At 33.9% G+C, this 14,681-nt stretch overlaps 2 protein-coding genes across 2 annotated transcripts; both read right to left on the reverse strand.

Annotated features, from left to right (window-relative positions):
• Positions 1-1,216: 1,216 nt before the first annotated feature.
• LOC18108743 (uncharacterized protein At5g19025) lies at positions 1,217-6,349 on the reverse strand. Its single transcript, XM_024606017.2, has 2 exons — positions 5,624-6,349; positions 1,217-1,908 (listed from the first exon to the last, which is right to left on the reverse strand). Exons 1-2 carry the CDS (start codon positions 6,277-6,279, stop codon positions 1,866-1,868), a joined length of 699 nt encoding a protein of 232 aa, XP_024461785.2. The 5' UTR covers positions 6,280-6,349; the 3' UTR covers positions 1,217-1,865.
• A 4,117-nt stretch (positions 6,350-10,466) lies between these two features.
• On the reverse strand, positions 10,467-14,395 carry LOC7481627 (uncharacterized). The gene is made up of 6 exons (XM_002312706.4): positions 14,034-14,395; positions 12,981-13,217; positions 12,174-12,285; positions 11,917-12,091; positions 11,104-11,347; positions 10,467-11,001 (listed from the first exon to the last, which is right to left on the reverse strand). Exons 1-6 carry the CDS (start codon positions 14,218-14,220, stop codon positions 10,703-10,705), a joined length of 1,254 nt encoding a protein of 417 aa, XP_002312742.1. The 5' UTR covers positions 14,221-14,395; the 3' UTR covers positions 10,467-10,702.
• Positions 14,396-14,681: the final 286 nt, after the last annotated feature.

A 14,681-nucleotide genomic window follows, 5' to 3' on the forward strand; every position in this document is an offset into this window, starting at 1 on the left:
ATTAATAATAATATTGAAAATTATTATTACTATTTTCATTAACAATGATATTAATTTTTTAAAATTAGATTTATCAGTAATATATATGGTTTATATTCATGTTGTTTTTTTCATGTTTATACTTTGTAGGAATTTGAGCAAAATAAGGAATGATTTAGATTTCATTAGCTTTGATAACATTGACCTAACTTTATATTTAAAATATGTGTTAAAATATTTTTACTTTCATTATATGTTGATATTTTGTTCAAGTTCGAATTATTTTAAGTTAAAGAACTATTTAATTTTGACTATTTAGAAATATTTTAAATTTTAAAATTATATTTGTTTGACATTGTGTTTGTATTACATAATTTATAATTAATTTATCTTGAATTTGAATTATATTTGTTGAATATATATAAACAGTAAAATCCTGAAATGACACGTTAAAACACTCCGAAACTAAAACATTTCATTCTAATTAAAAAACCAAAATACCTATCGAAATGGAATTGTGACATGAACCACTGAGGAGCATGCTTAGTAAATTGTCCAAGCCTTTTCACAAGGACTCTGGTTAGCCAATGGGTTTGAACTTCCTAGCATGATTCGAGGCTGTAATCAATCTCTAATGGAAGACTCAACCACAAGTCCTCTGCCTAGGGCGGTTCAGGACGTCCCAAAACTCCCCCATTGTCTGCCAGTGTATGTATTAAAAGGATCCCATCGAATGCCTGCAGCATCTCACCTCTGTGGCTTGCACAAAACATTGCATGTTTTTATGATATGTAAAAAACATTCACACCCTTCACAGTGAATCAAAATATAAGAACATGGTGAACCATGTCAATATAATATAAGGATATAAATAGAATAATAAAAACGTTTGATTCGTTAACTCAAGAACATAAGAAACCAAGAACTTAATATGAAAAAACCTAATAACCCAAATTTGTTTTTACAATGATGTAATGAACCAAATCCATATAGTATAGACACACATTCAAGCCTTACCTCGTTAACATATTAGCATGTCTGTGTTGTATAAACCTTTTACGTTAATATTGGTAATATTTATGCCTGGCCGATCTAATGAACATACTACAGATTTCTGCATGGGAAAGAAATGTTTCATCATGATCCATTAACAAAAAGAAGATAGCAGAGGAAAGTCGAGAGACAACATCATCTTAAAGGGCCAAAGGTTTTAATTTTGAGCCCCTCCAATTTCACGTCCAGAAAGAAGGCCTAGGCTGACCATTCTATAAAATCATCAATGGCTCAAGTCTAGTCGAGAAATTATGAGCGCTAAAAGATCAATCCTGTTCAACAACGATTGTATTATATACAGGTAAGAAGGTTTGGGGATTTCCCGGAAGTCTAATCTCATTCTTCATTCAATCCTCAAATTGGCCTTCGCAGAGCATCGAAAAACAAAAGTCTTCGATTCGGCTCTTTCCTTGTTGACCTTTTCTAACTCCTCACCCGCATCAAGGTCTGTGCATATCTAAGATAAAGCTAAATTAGAAGAGCATGGCAAACAAAAGAAGCTAATTATTAAAGCAAACAACCATTCATTTGGAAAATCTACTATATATTTATTCCCATTAAATTTGTAAGTCCTTCCAGGAATGGAAGTCACTAGTTAAATCTGTATGATTTTTCAGAAATGAGGAGAATTTTTAATGAAAGTTCATGTAAAGGCAAGAGTGTTTCAGACATGTTGAATCCGAGGCTCGGCCAGATCATAGGATTAGAAAACTGTCCTGATCAAGGAGTGTATCCTTCTAGAAAGAAGGAACATCCAAAATCTGAAAGGTAAAGGAAATAGTATAGAGGAGGCATATAAAAGGACGGCATGACAACGAAACCATCATGAATTATCAACGATGATCTCCTCCATTAGCAGCCACATTAGCCAGAGCCCTACAAGTGCCAACAAATCCAAAAGTTAAAACCATAACAACCAAGTAAATTGTTTAGATTAATATTACACCACAAGGGTTTAAATAGTACTATAAAAGTATCACAAGTAGCCTAATAATGTTTTGTCAATGTAAATGAATTGTGTAAAACATGAAAACTATAGATGACTAAATAGTTGCACAATGGTCTTGCCATTTCCTCCTGCAATCCAAACAAATGCTGAAACTAAAACTTGGTTTATAATTGACTAACATCACCCCAACACTAAACATGTTTCTATTATAAGAAAATCCTGCCAAATCCAGTAATTCAGGGAGCGAGAGCCCTTGAAAAAGAAGCCATGAGAAGTTCTGAAAGAAGTTGATTGCTAACTTACAAAGAAATAAGGATGATTAGCATGTAATAAAAATAAATTAGCGAGACAAAGTGAAGACAGCCAAATAGCCATGTGATGCTGTATGAGATGCCAAAAGACAGATAAATATATTGCAATCAAGAGATTACCTTGACTAAATCAGTATTAATGCTTAAACAAAGATTCTCGAGAGAGACTAAAAAGGAATTGATGTAGATTTATCAAGATTAACTAGCAAAAGCCATTTTCTCATTTGCATAATAACATCAATTAAACATGGTTGACATTTTAGAATTTGCCTAAATTTGACATTGAGGCAGTCTGTCCATCTCTGCCAGTAAGAATCAACTCACTCCAGGAACAGAAAATTAACTTCTATCCATATTGAAAGGAGCATCCCTTGGATTATGCATGGTTCAAACTTATCAGTTCTGTTCAACAGGGTGAGTTTAAATAATCTTCCACAGCACTACCTAAAGCACGGAACAGTCACCAGAAGCTCAAGTACGTTCCCAGAGAGACTCTAGACCATACAAGGAGTTTGCTGAAATAAGGTAAATACTAATTGCTGCTTAACAAGTTGCTGCTAACAAGTAGCTGAAAAGGTGTTTCTTTATGGGATACTGCTATTTTAACAGACAACAGAAGTGGTGAATTGTGTCAGGAAGAACTATATAAAACACAAGAAAACAAATACTAATAACTTTCAAATAGGGTAGGACCAATTGCACAGAGCAGATTTTACTAATTAGAAGCTTGCACATTTGGAACAGGGAAGTAACTCACTGCTCTCAATGATGACCATCAAGCAAATGCTTAATGCACAAGATCCAACAATACCTTTTAAGCAGAAAAAGTTGCGCAGAACTTTGGCAATGCTAGTGGCTGTTTTAGAACAGTTGCCACCAGGACCAAATTCTTTTGAAGCCTAAACTTTTTGACAAGGAAGCTTCCAAAGCCTAACCTTTGATAGAACTCTATAAGACTCCCACAGAGAAAAGATGAGAAAGAGAGGATGAAAAAAAAAAGGCATGGAAACACTTAAATCACAAGTCAACTGAACACAAAATGATATTAACAACCTCACACCCCAACTCCTCCAAAACTCTACACCTTGGAGGAGTTTAAGAACCTGAAAATTCTACCTAGGAGGAAGCATAGGATAATTTTAATTATGTTTAAGCAATTGCCAGCTAGTATAAGAACTAGAAGATTTTGAACCTAATGACAACAGATAATATTTCAGAATTGCAGGAGCTTTTTGAATGTTGTTGTATAATTACATCCCAGAGAAAGAAAAAAAACACGAGGCTTGCGGGGGGGATTTTTCATCCTTAACACTAACGGTTTCAGAAGGCTATACACAAGCCATGAGTTCACTTAGCTCAATATGGTTAAGTTTATGAGATTGTTTATCTACATTCTAGAATTACGCTCCAGAGCTCAAATTCTTATTTTATGTAATTTAGCTCCAGCAGCCATCCATCCTCATCACTTGCACTTATCCACCACTATGTTGATGCTCATCAACAGCCCTGTCTAGCTCTCACACAAATCTTTCAAACCAACCCAATACTATTTATCTTGTTGCAACCATGAAACATACTTTACTACAGGCACTGAAGATCTCTTCTCCTTGAACTTCAAATATTCCTTCAGTCAAATGAATTAACCATAGCCCAGTGAATCATATCCTTTCCTTTCCTTCTATTACTCCTTTTCTTTTCTTTTTCAACTTGGGAGGTGATTGGGGCATAATATAGCCAGTCAGACATTAAAACTTGAGCAGCCAAGGACAAGTACAAGAAAATCTAATTCAGTATAACTACAGCATATATTAGAAGCAGGCAAAGCCTCTCTTGATCAAACCTTTTACACTCCTATTACATAGACTAAGTTAGCTGGAAATTTTATTGGGAAAAATAACAGGGAGCCAAAACCTCTAACTGTAGGCAAATGAAGCACTTCAGAGTCATTTTATAATTGCATGATTAGTAAGTAAAATCTCAGCCATGGCTTCTATAAGCAAAGATTTATTATATCAAACCTTCTATCACTCTGTGCCCCCACAATGAAAAAGAGACTCAACAAGTACCCAAGTGTGTCAGGAATACAGAATATAGAGATTATTGACCAGCAACTAATACTTAACCAGTATCAACTGTATGCCTATTGTTCGACCAACCTAATCAGCATTAAGGTCCTAAATGTTCCACTCCAACTGAGCATGATTCACCATGTGACTTGCTTAATTCAATATTATACACCTCCACTCATCCACAGAAAAATCAGTTTGCATTCAGTCCACAACAGTTAAATTCGCAAACTTCACCTAATTTGCACAGCCTATATTTGTCTAGATGCCAGCAAAACAACCCAGCTAACAAAAGAAAACAAATGAGCTCCAAAGTGCAAACAGGACCATTCTGGAGTGGTCAACATAAAAAAGAACTTGCATGTTATCTTTCGAACAGAGACAAATCAAATTCTGAAGCACATGATGGTCTGATCAGGAAAAGCCAAAGGACCACCAGTCTTGAAGATATTAATGAAAAGGGAGAGCTCAACAACTCAGTACTCAGACAAATAAGCCAGATAGTACCATCCCCTCGAATAATCAATTAATCTACGCATTCCTAACCAAAGTTTCTTGAAAAATAATGAATATGTTGTTTCAATCAACATCAACTACCATCAAGGCCAAAACATTTACAGTAGAGTTTAGATATCTCAGACATAGCAGTATCAAATCCAAATGCGCTTGAGAATGGTTTGGCACATGACTCTTCAACAAAAGACCACATTATGGAAATGGAAAACAAAGTGAAGCAGATAACAGCTAAAAGTACCTATTCCCAACCGAGAATGTGTTCAAGTAATCCATTTATTTCCCGAGGATAAAGACAAAAAGCAATCGGAACTCTATAAGTATAATGCAATTCCTAGATCGAACATATACAGATAATCATTACCTCAACCCTAAATAAAATACTTTTCACAGAGTAGAACATGTACCATAACAGCGTCGACTAGATTCAATCAGACATATAATTAACACCATTTGCGTTCATTGTAAACTTTGAACTACCACATAATTCTACCGACATGGACATTCTAAAAAAAGCATCAAAACATTTGACCGAAGCACGTCGAATGTAACTACCAAAAGTACCCACAAAACAACATCCAGTGATCATCAGACACAAAATTTGGTCCCATCCCATACCAAATTTTCACACATAACTATACTATAAATTCACATAAAAAAATAGCAAAGAACATGATCTTTGATCTAATAAAAACAAGAACACGAACCGGATCAATAAAAAGCCCCAAAAAAGATCGGTGAAAAAAACTCACTTTTTATGCCGGCGACCACGTTTAGGCCCCCAACCTTCCAACTTAGCAACAGGGCATCCACACTTAGCACGGAAAAGTAAAATAGCCCTCCCATTAGGCGGAGCCATCTTCCTCAATTCAGCTCTCAAACACTCATAATCAGGATTGGATTCAGTCCCCCCTTTCCAAGGCAACTTATCAACGTCATCACCAGCAGTGGATTTAGCACAATCTTCAGTCTGCAATTGCAAATCAAACTCAATCGCTTTCTTCAAGCCTTTGCAGCCAGGTTTGTCACACTTTCGAGATCTGGGTCCGCAGCAGAACTCAATGAAAAGGACGGAGAGGATGAAAAGAGCGAAGAACCCACAAATGTAAGGGAAAGGGGGGAAGTGGAGGGAAAGAGAGGTGTTGGAGAGGAGGAGAGAAAGGGAGTTGAAGATGTAAGAGAAGTAAGAAGTTAAGAGGAAAGTGCCAGAGAAAAGGACTAGAATTAGGATGAGAAGGTCAAGAGTTGCTGATGGCGAGTGTTTGCAGGGGAGGGTGCTTGGGTTTGGATTGGAGTTAGTGTTTCCAGTGTTTGAAGAAGACGAAGAGGCAGCAGAGGATTTGAGGGGTTTTGGGGTGAAGGAGGAAGAAGGGGGCATGGTGATGAAGAAGAAGAAGAGATGGTGCATGTTAACAAGGGATTTGGGATTTTTAGGACATACAAGCACACCCTTGTGTTTTGGTGTGTTTTTTCTTTCGTTGTTTTTTCTTCGACATTGAACCTTTGTTTTAAAACCGGATTGACCGATGAATTAACCGGAGACTCGGCTGATTCGAGATTTAGATTAAATAAAAATAAAATAAAGTTTATTCAGTTAAAATCCTAAATTGATCTAGTGTTTTAAACGATTTGAGCTTGATGCGGTCAAAACCTGATTGTTATTTCATTGAATTTTTTTAGTTTAAATAATATTGTTTTGATTTAAAAAAACAAAATTAATCTTTTCATCTCGATGGATTTTAAAAATTATAATAAAAGTTAAATAATATGGGGAAATCATTATAGATCAATAGACCTTTTACTGTGGATTGTAATAGTAATTTTACTTTTAATTTCTCATCTTTTCACAAGATATTTTTTTAATTTTCTTTTCTTTGCTTCTTCTCTGCTATTTTAGTGCCTTGGGTCTGATTTGGTTGCCGCAACTAGCAAAAATACTAGACTCACAAGCGCCATGAGTATGGCAAACAATTCAAGACCTAAGAGTTTTGGGTCTGACAGACCCGTGTCTGGGTCAAAAAATTTAAATTTTTTCAAAAGCATGAATGGATTACGAAAACAAGCATTGCCTTATTTAATTATTATTTTTCATTCATATGCAATAGAACTTAACTGCAAACTCTTTTTTATTTGTGTAATTTATTTTATAAATTTGTTATATTTGAAAATGAAAAAATATGTAAAAAAAATGTTGAGTTCTAAGTGATTTATTTCAAGTCTTCAAAAATAAACTTTCATCTTTTGTGTGCATTATGGATGAAAATATGTATAATGAAACTAAACACATATAGTCCAGTATTGTTATAAAATAATGTTGTCGTCGGTAAAAAATTACAAAGGACCACCCATTAAATAAATATTTTTTTGCATTGAGTTTAATTAAAAATATATAAAAAACAAAATTCATAAAAAGAGAGAGAGAAAAAAGAGAAGATAGAATTTCTATGGAAGGAAAAAAAATTCATAAATATAAAAAATAAACTATTTTAATAGGAAGATATGATTTGATTTTTTAGATATAAAACGTTAAACTAGATTTTTATGATAATTTATTGTTTATAAATAATTTTTGAACTTGAATTTCTGTTTAGGATTCAAAGATAATTTAATTGTTTTTTATAAAAAAATAAAAAAATATAAGTCTCAACATTTTAATTATCATCTGCTCAGACTTGGATCTGGCATGGCCACCAAACCCCAAGATACTTAAAATATTATCTATACTCTTAATATTTTTTTACATTTAAAAAAATTATTATTAACCCGCAGCGGAGCATAGACTAATATGATAGCATTCATTAAAAGATCTTCTTTTCTATTATCTTTAAAAACAATTAATACTAATTTAAAATCTTAGCTGAATAACTAAAGAAAAGTGACATCCATCTAGATAATTTTTGGATTATTTTTTTATTTGATAATAAAAAATAACCTATACCAAATTTATATATTAATCCATATATGTTAAATTTATTCTGATTTAGCATGTTGATTTAGAAAATTTGTAACTTAAACTTGACTTGAAGTTAGTTTTAAATTGAACTAAAAAATATATTATCCTTTATGAGTTTTTAAAGGAGTGTTTGGTGTAGTAGTTGGATAATATTTTTTGAAAAAATAAAAATTTTATTTTATTTTAAATTAAATTTTTAATTTTTTTATTGTTATCATTTAACGATGTCAAAAATAATTTTTAAAAAATAAAAAAATATTATTTTAATATATTTTCAATTAAAAATCACTTTAAAAAATAATTTTCACTAATAACCCAAATACGATGTAAATCAGGTGTAGCACCCATGCATTAAATAAAAAACTAGCTCACCTAACCTTGAGGGGTGTATCTTAACTGGTCAGGTTCTAGGTTTGTTTTTTAGAGGTCACCGGTTCGAGTTTCACAAACCTCAGGGCCACTGGAGATTTACATAGTCGTTAATTTCAGGGTCCGTAAAATTAATCTAATTATATATAAGCTGGCCGAATATTTACATTAATAATAATAATAAAAAAGACCAGCTCGCTTTCTTAGAACATTTTTAAGAGGAGCTCTATTCACTTTTCCATTTTCTTTTTCTACTAGAAGACAACTGGTAAGTATCTGCACGCGCCCGTACTGCCAAGCCATTACACATTCGCACAAGGCGACTCTCCTGCAACAATACTGATCGTTAGAAGTGTGTGTGTGTATGTATGCATGCATGCATGCATGTATGTGTTATTCACAATAGATAGAGAATGGGAATGACGAGGGGGATAACAGGTTGGGGAGGGAATGTGTCGGCTTGGGCAGTGGGAAGCACGTTCGGGGAATGAGAATGGGAGAATTAAGGACTTTGGCTTTTTAAAAAATAAAAATAAAAATTCATGTCATTTTTTTTTTTGAAATTTTCTTTTTGAAGAAAAACAAAAGGAATTATTCGTTTCTTCAACAGAGTAATTGCTGACAATTGACGATAGGAAACATGACCCCATTTTATGGGAAACTCGGGTCTGATTATATATATATATATATATATATATATATATATATATATATATTAAAATTCAGTATATGCATGAATTTAATTTTATAATTACAAAGCCTTAATTTTAATTTTATTAATCTACTCCATATCGAATTGGAAAAAAAAAAAAAATAATTCTTCCCTCGCTCCGATTTTACTTGGCTATGATGCTAAATCTATGATAAAAGGCGTTTTTAGCATTTTAGCTTTATGAAGCCTAATGTCCCATCCATGTGGAGTCACTTCCATGGAAAGCATGGAATGGAATTGGCAATGAGAAAGGGATTTTTTTTTTTTTTTTAAGGTTGTGCTCAAGAATGGGATAGTAATTTTAGTTTAAAGTATTTTTTATTTAAAATATATAAAATAATATTTTTTTTTTATTTTTTAAAAGTATTTTTAATATTAGCCCATTAAAACAATTTAAATTTTTTAAATTAAAAAAAAAACATAATTTAAACGATGTTTTCAAACAAGCATTTAGTTATTAGAATATCTATAACCATCATCCTTCTTCGAATCTGATCCATAGAGGATTTTGTCCAACCATTTTGAGTAATAAATTTGTCTTAAAGAAACATTCATCACTTGAATTGTTCATATCTTAGAAATTTAAAGCATAAAATTAGAAAATTTTCTCATATAAATCACATAACGTAAAAGCTATAAATGTTTGGCCAGGCAATTTAACTTATTTTTTATTAATGTTTTTAGATTGTTTTATTATGGTAATTTAAAAAATATTTTTTAAAAATAAAAAAATATTATTTTAATATATTTTTAAATAAAAAAATATTTTAAAAATCAACCCTCCTCCAACAAATTGAAATATCACCACTGACACATGAATGAATCACATTCAACAGGAACAGGACAAAACGACCATGGATGCAACAATAAACTGACCAGGAGCAACGTAGGTCGACACTTGTCATTGATGTCCATGTCTTTCCAACACGTACTCCCCGTAGAACCTGACAGTCGTTTGATGTGATAAAAATCCTCCGACATACGACTCCCGTGAAGTTGTTCAAGAAAGATGGCCGTTGTTATTTCTTGAAAAGAAAACAAAGAAAGATGAGTAGTTTCTTTAAAACTAAAATGGCCTCCAAGAAGATCAATCACATGATTGGCAGGGAATGCTAATAAGAATTTCTCCATCCATAAACATTCGAGGAATCTGTCATACTTGGAAGTGAAATTAGAGAGGAATAATCACTTCAGTAAATTTCAAACTTTAAATGTAACTAAATAAGGTTTCATATTATGACATTCTTAACAAATAACATCGAAAATAGACATCATCAAACAAAGTATACACATGCAGTTCTTAAGCCTTGTGTTGATTCTAGTGGTCTTAATGATCCAAATTATTCTTGGTTCAAAGCTTCGAGTAACATGAATCCAAAGGGATTTTTAAGTGGTGGTAGTCCTGGAAGATATTTTTGCAGGTTTGACAGACGTTTCAGTTTCTTTCAACTGACGATCAAGATCTCCAGGTTGGAGCTTGTGCTGCTGAATCCATAGGGGAGTTTCCATGTTAAGTAATGCACAACAGAGGAAGTAAACGGAAATTCGATGAAACACACGGTTGAAAGTCTCCAAGTGAAGTAACAATAAATTCATCAATTTCCACTCTATACAGACATCCTCTTCGTTTCTTCTTTTGCATTGAAAGTCAGCTTAAATAGAGGCTGTTACAGCATTAAACGAAGCACATTCAGATGATAAAGAGAAATACAACCAGCTTTATAAACCAGCAAACAACTCACTACTAACAGTGTTCTAGGACTGTCCACCAAACTTATTATCAACACATCATGATACCTAAAAGAACTCGCGGTCGGGGAAAAACAATGGAGCAAGAAGGGTCCATGTGTAGAGTAAACCAGTGATCCATTCTGTGCAGATTCGGACCCAAACCGAAGTCCAGCCAACATCTATTAGGCTAGAGGACTCAGATGTGTCAGTCCATCCAGAAAGAAGCATAGCTGAATACATGCTAGCCAGTGCAAATATCAGGTGGAAGAAGGTATAAGAATAACTGACAGGCTGGCCTTCTGCTTCTTTCTTCTTTTCTTTCCCTTCTTCCAGTTCTTCTGCTTCTAGGAGCGGTTTCTTTCCAGCTGCAAAACAGAACAAGATTTAGCAATGTACAGAAACAATAAGTATGCAAAAAGACTTGCTTCTAAGAAATTACTATTTTCTTTTCCAGCTATAAATATCACCTGATGCCTTGGGAGAGGATGGCGGTGACAGAAATGTTGTTGAAGACCCAGCACGAACAGCAGAATATAGAACTGAGAGAATTGTCGTGAGCATCCCAAGGACAAGCGTACTTGTGGACACTGCTTTTGATTTGTTGTGCAGACCATTGCATGCATAGTCATGGGGTTCGCTGGAGAGACCCGTGTAGCAAACATATGCACAATAAATTGATATCACCGAAGCAGGCAAGAGGCTGCCATTCACCTGTTTGTAGTTTCCACTCGTGATCATATTCACTAAAAGTAACAAAAACTTCTCTGGTTTTAAAATTTGAGGTTCTGTTACTTCCTCAGTGAGTGCACAAGATTCCTATCTTGGACAAGTACAATTTTTAAGAAGACTTGTGTGAAGACACTTAAATCGCATGCCTTTTGGCAGAACCAAATGCTATAACAAATTGTGACTGTCTAGCTGATAACATAGGACTCAGAGTTTCACATTAAGGAAATTTGGGTCAACTTGGCAAACAGCAATTATTGGTATAACTAAAATAATGCCTTGTTAGTAATAGAATTGCAAATGGATGATCGAGCTTTCTCTAATATGTCTCTTTAAGTACATTATCTTTCATGATTCTATGGCTTCAGTAATAAAACAATCAATGCTTTAAGAATCAACATAACATACAATACACCATATAATTATGCAATCAGATGGTTATATCTAATCAGATTGAGCTCCTTTTGAATATTAGATATTTTGACTGCCATTAATGAATAATAAAAAACACACATGTTCACTTGCGTAATTAGAAAACACAATCTTATCCTTACCGCAGGATGTAATGCTATCACAGCAAAAGCAAATGCGAGAATCATGGTCATGACAATGAAGAAAACATTGAGGCCACAGTCATGTCCAGATGGATTGAACCACATAAAGAGAATGCCAGAGAATGTAAATGCTGCTAGGTAGCATCCAACTGATACAGAAAGTAAAGCAATATACCTGAAAACATGCAATGGCAACTTAACAGATCCATCAAAAGCAATCAAATGGAAAATTAAGAGATATAGGAATCTGGGCAGACCATTTCTGTTCATCTTTCTCGACCCATGCATCATTCCATGTATGGGTAAAGTCCAGCAAAATAATCACTTGAACCAATAAGAATAACCCTGCCCCGAATTTGGATAAAATTCCTGCAGGAATATTTTGTTTGCGTTCATCAAGTATGAATTTTGGAATCAAATAGGAGGAAAAGATCAAATACATGTAACAGTTCATGAATCCAAGTCAAGAAATGGCACTGCCACAGGCCTAAAGGTATCTTCATCATCAACATAGGACACAAATTAGGACAAAAGATTATCTAAGGTTCCAAGAAAAAAAAATCCTTGGTCTCATGCATAGCTGATCAGATTTGACCTGTTAGCAAGTCCTACATGAACCTGTAAGATGATGGAACAACAAACCCCAATATCTGTCCAATGTAAGTTAAAGTTCTTCACAATGGAACAAGCTCATTACAAGAAAGGAACAATGATTAAAATGCCAATCAGAAAATGTCCTTTCTATAGAAGTTCTTTTAAGAGCCATTCAGTGCAATTTATCAATCCAAGCACCACCAATTTTCCTTAGTCTTACGCAGATCTGACCTATCAATGAGGCCTAAAATGAACCTATAAAATAATGGGTCCTTAAATCCCAAACCGTCTGCCCAATGTAACTTCACAATAGAACAAGCTTGTTCCAAGCATGGAAAAATAATTAAAATTCCAACCAGAAAGTCGGTCCTTATCTATATAATTTCCCGCTCAATTCTTGTATTGGATTGACAACCAGAGATATGATAATTGATTTAAATTGATATTCCAACCATGAGAGTAAAACTGACCATAGACTGAGATGACAGAATCAGGAAGGAAAAACATGAGCACAACAAGCAAAAGCCAAATGACCATCTTTGCTATCCAACCACCATGGTGCCATGAATCACGTCTATCATTTTGATCCTTCACACCAATCATTATTAGAGCAAGTACTGCAAAAAACAAGAAGTTCCCCATGCTTACTCGAAGCACCGCTTGTATTTGATACCATTCCTTTGGATGAGTACCGGAAGACTTTATCCCTACATGCATACATCAGAATAGATTCGGTGAATGTTTAAAAAATCTCCATTACCAACTGCCAAAGGTTATCAAAATACATATTTACACAAGCATTTATGATGCAGGCGGCAGCTAAATACAGTAACAAACAAAGAAAGAACACAGAAATTTTAATGAGCGAAAGGGGCGGCCCAAGTTCGCAGATGTGAACCCCAACTACATCAATTTAGCTTGGCAATTAAAACTACATCTGCTTCAAAAGACCCATATTTCCTCAGTTCACCACCAACAGACAACCCAGCAATCGAAAGATGCCAATCAGCTTGTCGCTCAACTGGCATTAGTGTCCTCCTCCTCTCAAGAGTTCTTGAGTTAGAGCCTCGAAAATTGCCAAATTTTCTTAATATCAAACAAAACAAACCTTTGTCAATTTTGAAGGAAGTCCAAGCACAATCAACTTGTACAGGGTAGATCAAAAGATTTTGGCAAATTAATGTGAAGGACAATGAGCACATCACAGACTATAATCATCCATTTTTGTCAGAAGAACATGACTGCATAGAAATCCATAAACTTTGACGACCCATTTTTGAATTACGATACTCCCCCAACTACCAAGAAACTACTAAATAAAGAAAACCCTCTTGCATCTTGAACAACCATCAAAACTATTGGAAAACACAAAAAAAAAAGAAGAAAGAAATTATCAATTGACTTCGCAAATTCTGTAATAATGTAATTCCAGAATCATTAATAGCTAAAAGAATCATACTTTGTCACACAAAAATGAAAAGTTGAGAGATAAAATGAAGAGGGCAGTGAAAAATTGGACTAACAAGGGATTTTCTCCAAAAGAGGAGCAGCAACTTCTCTGAGAATCCAAGAAAGAATCAAAGAAGTACCAAAGAGACCACAGTAAGCAAGTCTTGCGGATCTATTAGAGATCCCAGAAGCCACTGAAGCGCAGAGGCCACATGTCAGAGATGCACAGCAAGATGAGAAGCACGTCAACAAGCACGACATCTTTCTCTCTCTAGATTCTCGACGATGATGTCAGGTAAAGACTGGTAGGAGAGGACAGGATAGTAGAGGAGAGTTAAAACAAAAATGTCTTTGTTTTCGTTGCGTACGTAATCTTGAAATTCATGGTTTAGCTAGAGATTTTGTTATCCACGTTCGTGTTTAAATTCCACACATTGCATGACTCCGTCGAAAGTCCAGGTTATGCGTTGGGTAACTGGATAGAAATTAAAATAAAATAAAATAAAATAATATGATTTTAAAATAATTTGTTTTTATTGGATTGATTATGTCATAAATTAATCTACTTTAATTTAAAACATCATCTGAGCTGAGTTGATAAATTATGGAAATAATTTTTTAGAATGAATTCAATAATACTATTTGCTATCAATTAAAAAAATTTATTAAATTTATTTTTATATATTATAAAATATTTTTAACTCGGAAATACATTAAAATAT

This window comes from Populus trichocarpa, chromosome 8, assembly GCF_000002775.5.
Source record: "Populus trichocarpa isolate Nisqually-1 chromosome 8, P.trichocarpa_v4.1, whole genome shotgun sequence".
Classification (NCBI taxonomy): Eukaryota; Viridiplantae; Streptophyta; class Magnoliopsida; order Malpighiales; family Salicaceae; genus Populus; species Populus trichocarpa.

Coding starts and splice junctions, on each gene's coding strand:
- LOC18108743 (XM_024606017.2), bottom strand. CDS start 6,279: ATGCACCATCTCTTCTTCTTCTTCATCACCATGCCCCCTTCTTCCTCC. Junction 1,909..5,623: donor CGTGGTCGCCGGCATAAAAA/GTGAGTTTTTTT, acceptor TGGCACTTGTAG/GGCTCTGGCTAATGTGGCTG.
- LOC7481627 (XM_002312706.4), bottom strand. CDS start 14,220: ATGTCGTGCTTGTTGACGTGCTTCTCATCTTGCTGTGCATCTCTGACA. Junction 13,218..14,033: donor TCTTTTGGAGAAAATCCCTT/GTTAGTCCAATT, acceptor GTATGCATGTAG/GGATAAAGTCTTCCGGTACT. Junction 12,092..12,173: donor GAGAAAGATGAACAGAAATG/GTCTGCCCAGAT, acceptor GCATGTTTTCAG/GTATATTGCTTTACTTTCTG.